Source organism: Sinocyclocheilus anshuiensis, unplaced genomic scaffold, assembly GCF_001515605.1.
Source record: "Sinocyclocheilus anshuiensis isolate Anshui unplaced genomic scaffold, SAMN03320099.WGS_v1.1 scaffold976, whole genome shotgun sequence".
NCBI lineage: Eukaryota > Metazoa > Chordata > Actinopteri > Cypriniformes > Cyprinidae > Sinocyclocheilus > Sinocyclocheilus anshuiensis.
The window spans coordinates 1,745,608-1,753,107 of NW_015552538.1; the positions used below are offsets into that span (position 1 = coordinate 1,745,608).

The 7,500-nt window shown below is 35.0% G+C and overlaps 2 protein-coding genes across 2 annotated transcripts in view; both read left to right on the top strand.

The window, feature by feature from the left end:
* Positions 1 to 2,790: 2,790 nt before the first annotated feature.
* On the top strand, positions 2,791 to 4,092 carry mid1ip1a (MID1 interacting protein 1a). The gene has a single exon (XM_016454214.1). It carries the CDS (start codon positions 2,918 to 2,920, stop codon positions 3,374 to 3,376), a length of 459 nt encoding a protein of 152 aa, XP_016309700.1. The 5' UTR covers positions 2,791 to 2,917; the 3' UTR covers positions 3,377 to 4,092.
* Positions 4,093 to 5,188: 1,096 nt separating this feature from the next.
* Positions 5,189 to 7,500, top strand: part of LOC107663854 (cyclic AMP receptor-like protein A) — a 5,653-nt gene continuing 3,341 nt past the window's right edge. Inside the window, 6 exon segments of the mRNA XM_074186917.1 lie at positions 5,189 to 5,374; positions 5,899 to 5,951; positions 6,039 to 6,093; positions 6,758 to 6,814; positions 6,972 to 7,032; positions 7,354 to 7,441. Of these exon segments, the coding sequence (XP_074043018.1) occupies positions 5,288 to 5,374; positions 5,899 to 5,951; positions 6,039 to 6,093; positions 6,758 to 6,814; positions 6,972 to 7,032; positions 7,354 to 7,441 (401 nt within the window). The 5' untranslated portion in view covers positions 5,189 to 5,287.

The following is a 7,500-nucleotide window of genomic DNA, read 5'->3' on the forward strand; positions in this document are numbered from 1 at the left end:
ATTGGACAGACCGAAGATTTTTTCTTCCCCGCGGTAAATTACTGCGTCATCAGAGAGAACAACAGAATACAAGCTCGCGCTGAGGCTCACTCTGTTTGTCTCTTTGTGAGAGACTTCAGAACAAATGAGCGTGACAGCACACATAAACTCAGAAGAAACACACTGAGGTAAAAATTCAGAATGTTTAGTTTATTCATAACATGATATAGTTAAGTAACGCCATGACAAGTGAGCTATTTTGCTCAATATTCTCACGACGCAAAAAAACATTAAAAACACCTACAGAGTATACGCATTACGTGAAGTCTAGTGCGCGTGCGCATTTACAGTGCGATCTTTCACTGCATGATTCAGTCTATTAAAATACATTCAGAATGATCACAAATTCAAGACATGGGTGCAGAAAATGTGTATATTTATACCATTTCTTATAGTTAACTAATTTCACACAGAAGAGTGCTTTTTCCCCCTCCAAATTTACCATATACAAATGTAATATTGATTTTTTTTTTTACAACAGTTCAATCAACTAGAAGTTTTATTAAGAGGCTTATGTTTTAGACATCATATTGCCTATTTTTGCACTATTTCGCCAACAAAAATAATTCCAAACACAGCCACAGCGCTGTTTTGCGTCTTTGCGCAACATGACAGCGTTTTGTTCCTGAATGAATCACTCGTTTAAATGATTCGGTTCATTCGCAATGACTCGCTTATTAACAGTGACTTGCTGCCACCTACTGGTGGTTTTAATTTCACATTTAAAGTATCTTTTCATTTTTTTCCCCTCAACATTTCTTATTTGTATATTCATAAATGCATTTAAAACATTAATCTCATAACATTATTTATTGCAGTTGTAATTATTGTTATTTGCAGTGTAAATTATTTAATCTGACTGGTAGCAGCCCTATAGTGTATGTTGAATTTATTGATAAATTGTAATAATTTGGTTAAAAATAGGCCTATGTAAAGGTAAATAAAAATATGCAGATTTAAGTATGTAAAAGCTGATAGAACACTGATGAAAATATTGCTTCAGAATAAATTGTTTACTCCACCAAAAATCTCAGTGATGCAGTTATTTTGCAGGGATATTTTGTATGGAATATTGTCTGCTGACATTAAAAGTTCACTGTATATCGTAGTAATAAATATCATTTATTACAGCAATGATATTTTGTTTTCTTTTTATTTTAAACACATTAAATATTACATATATGTATGCAATAAATTGTGTGTTTCCATTACAGGTTTAGGTCTTAAATTTCATATAAGGTGGTATTAAAAAGGTCTTAAACGTCTTAAATTTAACTTGTTCATGTCTGCAGAAACCCTGCAAGGGTGGAGATTAGTGGCAGAGCAGAAGAACAGGTTTCTAAATCATCCGAGACATTCTCGTCATTGCAAAGGTGTTTCAGCTTCCCTGACTTGGTATGTACAGTTATATAAACTGAAACCTTGCTGTGATTTTATCTCATCTAAACATTGTTTGACCCACTTCAACTGTGGACTTAATAGGCCTGTGTGTGTTTTCATTTTTGTACACACTGAATTGGGTTTCAGATATGACTGCAAGATAGAAAGACAAATAAGAAATAAAACATTGTATTTTTTTTAACTATCACGTTATTGATAATTGGGGTCCTAAATTTGCATCTGAGTACTTATTAGTGTCCTCCTGTGTTAATGCCCCTCTGGGCATTCAGATTAATCCAACAAGCCAGAAGGGACCGTTTCAGAGCATTTTACATAAGCATTTTAAAAGATTTGAGCAAAAGACATAAGTCCATAAAAGAGAGGAGAGAAACATGCCCCTAAAACCCATTTTAAGTTTGGCCCTCGGACCACTGATTTAATCAAAATATATACACAGATTTTCAAGAGGAATTATCTTTTTTTACAGGAGACTTAATTGAGTTCTCAGTTAAATTCCTGTTACAATTATTTTAAGTATCAGCTTTTAGATGTTTCTTCTTAAACATATGAAGAAATCTTTGACAGAAAAAGAGCATAAAAATGTAAAATGTATGTGGTTTTTGGCATAGCTCATATCATTTAGTGTCAGGAAAATCAGATGAGAAATGTTTGAAAAGTTCATTCTGAAATCTTTTCATGTTGAGACTTCAGATTAAGTATATTGGAAAATCTGAGCAAACCTTGAGATGTTCGTCTTCATCAGGAGAAAACTGTAACAAGCCATAAGAGTTAAACAGAAGTCTAATTTTTCTCCCTATTTGATCTCATTGTCACCTGGATGAAACAACTGAGATATAATCTCATATCTCATTTGTCTTTCCTGTTGGGTTCATTCATATTTTGCTTATGTGGCATGATAATGACTCTAAACATTAATAGGCCTATTCATAACTCAAGCATGTAACTTTTGGCCTCAATGTTACTAATCAGCAAAGCATTTAAAGATTAGATTTTGTTAACAAGAAACAAATGTTATTTACTCAAGTCAAAATCATTTACCATTTTAACCCTTATTAATATTGTTAGCCTTTGACCTACACTTCATTTACATAGCCATAACACATCTAGGCCTATAAGCAGTAGCTATTATTTTTCGTCATGTGTGAAAATTATTTCAAAATCAAAGTAGTATGTGGTGCTTTTCACATGTTTTCAGGGTTTTTTTTCTATGTAATGTAAATTATTATGCAACCCATCGATCAATGCACTTTCGTACCGCTCCCTGTGTGTCTATGGGCCGTGCGGAGGTTTGTGTTTTGCAGTTGGAATCTGGTTGTGGCCGATCTGCATCCCAGACCGCACCAACAGGTTTCGGTGACGCCCAGGAGCAAAAACGGTCAGGTATAAATTAAACGTAAGGAATGCAGACCTTCAGAAACAACTAAGAGCACGAGAGACGAACATACTACTCTCGAATTAATCCTCATAAACCAGCAAAATGCAGATGTCCGAGCCCCTCAGCCAGAAGAACGCTCTGTTCATGGCAATGAACCGCTTCATCGGCGCCGTCAACAACATGGATCAGACGGTCATGGTCCCGAGTCTGCTGAGAGATGTGCCGCTGGACCAAGAGAAAGAGCAGCAGAAGCTAACCAACGACCCGGGTAGCTATCTGCGGGATGCTGAGGCCGACATGTACAGCTATTACAGCCAGCTCAAGGCCATCCGGAACAACATCGAGTGGGGCGTCATGCGCGCAGAGGAGCAGAGGCGCAAGAAAGACACGACAGCGCCGGAGCCAGTGCGCACAGAGCCGGAGAGCGACATCGACCTGGAGCAGCTCCTGCAGTACCATCTGAGGGGCTTGCATGGGGTGCTGTCCAAACTTACAAGCCAAGCCAACAACCTGACCAACCGATACAAGCAGGAGATTGGCATCGCTGGCTGGGGACAGTGAACTGCATCATGATCTATTGGGAGATGAAGAAGTATTCTGATCTAATATGATCTATTTTGCCTATGTGGAAGAGCCTACCAAAGGGACTGACCAAACAGAAGTTAAACTGTCAAAAGTTAAAATGCAAGGCAAACCGATAGGAGAAAGTGGGTTTGTTGTAGTATTGGTTTTGGTGTTGATCACTGACGTATTGTAAGGGCTGCTTCTTGTCTTATGGCATTTTATTTGCACTGGCAGTTTTCCCTTTTTGAAAAGAACAAAATCTCCGTTCAAATGGCTGGTTGCCATGCCTTATCTTGATATTTAAATCTATTTATGTGTTATGTATAATTGAAAGCTTTTATTTTTTCCATTCTTTTTCGTTTTTTGAGAGGAAGGTTGTTGTCCTATGAAGTTGCTGTGTGTTCCAGAGGACTGATGACTTGAAGAACTGATCGTTTGTATAGTGAGAACTCCTATTGATGAAGCAGAAACCCTGTAGAAAATCCCTGGGATGTTCCCTGCTAATGACCTGAAACTATCCCTGAATTATCCTGTGAGTCAATGATGTGGATGGCTCTGAAAATCACTGTGTGTGTGTGTCATGATGAGCTCCATGAGATTCTGTGTTAAATTGTGCCTAAAGGCCAGTATGATTGTTAAAAAACATTTGCTGCATTTTGTACTGAATTGTTTTTTTTTTGTACTACAAAATAAACTTTTGTAATTGAAAAACATCTAATGTGTGATTGTTTATTCGTAATCATGCTAAAAAAAAAAGCATAATCAATAGGCTTACACACACTCTGCAGTGCCTGTTTTACACATACTCTTCATTCCTTAGTAAAAGTTCATAATTTAAATAACTTTCATTTCTGAGACTGCGGATGGATTAGACATTAGACATAATGGCATGAAATAATAATTAGTTCTAATCAAATTTAATCTAATATTCTGTAATCTATTCAATTCCCATTTATCCATTATAATCCATTTTCCTATTTAGCATGTGCATTCAATGTTAAGTGAGACAATGAAACTGATTTTTTTCTTTTATACACAAAGATTAGGCCTATTTATTTTCAGAATAAAAATATACAAAGGGGCCATAAATAATACACTTGTGCCCATGTGAGCAGACATGAGAAAAAAAAAAAAACACTTAGTTACTTTAACAAATAGGCCTACAAGATAAGTTGGTTTTGTGGTAGTTTACCATAAAAAGTGGGGTTCTAATCTGTGAAAGATGCCAGTCCATTGGAGTCTCCAAATTTAGACGTGTGAATAAAAGTGATTAAAATTTATTTCAAAACACAATCATTTGAAAAATCGAAATAATATTTATATTCATATTTATATTTATGTAAACAATAGACATTATTATTGCACAATGCCTTCTAGGATAGCAAAGATTCTTCTTTTTTGGACCTAAACCTAAATAAACATTTTGACAAAAGGCGTGAACTGTCACACCATGTTCTTTGAATGAATCTAAATCTCCCCGCCTTCATGTTTCTTACCATATTATGAAAACTAAAGCAAAACATAACACTACATAAAAAAATAAATAAAAAATCAGTAAACACATCAAAACATACTTGATCATATAATGCTGAGCAGTTTCATCCGTTAATTTTAATTAAAATAAAATCCGATTTAAAGTTACATTTCCTCATTCATCTCAGAACGATATAAATTGAAATAAATACAGAGTGTCGATATTATTTTATTATGATCTCACTGTATAAACAACAGCTTAGTCTGTAGAGATAATAACGTTCTGTCTCAAATTTATTGGCAATGAGTTTCTGTGAAGCGGAAACGGAATTGTTTGTCCCTCTGCGCATTCCTTACGTGTCAATGTGGCTGTGTTGTTCTCATGATGTGTGCACTCCACATCAAACTCTTAGTTAGTAAAAAGAAAGAATAATTATGGGAGATGAGCATCCACTTCAGGTTAGCAACACTAGCAGTTCCCGCTGTACTTTCTTCAACGCAGTGCCCGATGACTATCGATGTGTAAGTATAAACATGTTTTAAAAACGAATGTAATGCTAACTTGTTAGCCCTCATGCTAATCACAACATGACATCATCCTTTCCAGGCATGATGATGTTCACTAATACTTTTACTGAAAGAAAGACATGAAAGTAAGATAGTATAGAGTGATTTATGACAACTTAATTTGAGTTAAACATTTAAACATTTTTGTGGGAAATTCGTAAGGTGAGTCACGGTGAGATAAGTTCAGTAAGAAATGAATCATTTATTGATCTGTGAGGGGACCCAACACACGAGGAGCAGGAAAACACCTGGCTGCGTACATTTCTTTGATGAAAAGTCGGAGAGTGTCTGAAAGTGTAAATCTGGGTACTGTTAGGAAAAAAATGTAAAGAACCAAGGCATTTATTTAAAAAAGCTATAAAAAAAGCCGATTGCACTAAATGTTATTGTCTTCTTGGAATTAAAGTCAGCGCGTCCTTTTCCTTCTTGATTTCTTAATTGATGTTTTATTAGATTTATGTGTGTGTTTTAATCCACAGGATGTGATTCTTAAGGCGAAAAGAGCCACAGGCACATTTTCACTAGTGGCATGGTGAGTCAAATCATATTGCACGTTGCTTCTTTGTTTTAAAGTGGCTTTTGAGCATTCTTAACTTTATTAAAATTCCCTTTTGTGTAGCCTTTTCATGCTGTTTGCAATATGGCTGCTCCGCCGATATAACTCTTTGGCTCAGGTACAGTGCGTGTTATGGTTCAAATGTTCGTTTGTTTGTTTGTTTTTTAAAAGAAATGAATACTTGTATCCAGCAAGGATGAATTAAATTGATTAAACGTGACAACAGACTACACTGTTTTACACACAAACCCAAAAGAAATTCAATAAAATGCATTATTTTTTATTTAGTAACTATTTTTTAAACATTTCTTTAAATCAAAGAACTCTGGAAAAAAGGTTTCACGGTTTTCACAGTAATATTAGACAGAAAATCTCAACATTGACAATAATGAGAAATGTTTCTTAATGTTTCTTAAATAATCAGCATATTAGAATGATTTCTGAAGGATCATGTGACACTGACAAGTGGAGTAATGGCTGCTGAAATATAAATAAATTACATTTTAAAATATATTCAAACAGAAAACAGTTATTTTCAATTGCAATAATATTTCACTACATTACTGTTCTTACTGTATTATCGATAAAATAAATGCTGCCTTGGTGAACATAATATTAGCAAAAATGTTGTAGACCCCAAACTAGTAGTGTAATTTATGTTATTCTAACCAGTAATTTTCATATTCCGTCATATTGCTGATTATTGTGAATTATTTGGAGTAATATTGAAACTTTTTTATCTGTATTTCATATGTGTATGTATTTTTTCCTTTGTCCTTCAGAAAATGATATTCAGTCTGACAGTAGCTGCAGCTTTTGACAGTGTTGCTTATGTTATGGTGAGTTGCACTGATTTCTTTGTGTGAGAGAGAGAGACATGTTTGGAGAGTAATTATCAAGCTAATGTATGTTATTGAAAGGGAAATTTTTTTTTCTCTTTTTAATAACTTGATTTCATCGCACGATTCGCACCTGTTGCTTTCTTCTCATCTACAGGGAGAGTCTCATGCAGAGGGGTCTCTGTGTAATTTTCAAGCCTGGTGGCTCACATATTTTGGTAAATTTGGCAACTGATTTAAAGATGTGTGTTCATATGTGCACTGTTGTGTATATGTAAAGTAACAGATAATCAGTTCTGAGATGGGATAGTAAGAGGATTTATTTTTGGCTTTGATATAACTAGCAGAAGACATCTGAATGCATCAAATTCACAACACAAAAAACACATGCACTATGATGATATTTCTGAATAAAGTCATTTAAGTGGAAAGGAAGTAACTTTAGTGCTTCAAAATAGAAAGACGACATTCTGTATTGACACTGTGTCATAGTAAACTGCTGTTGCAATAGATATTATAGTTTTCGTTGTTTGTTTCAGACTGGACCGCGCTGATGTGGGTTTGTCTTATTACATTTAATCTGTACCTGAACCTGGTGAGAGAAATCAGAACTGAACCTTATGAAATGTGAGTCACTACACACACACACACACACACACACACAAATAAACACATTTAGTTGTGTA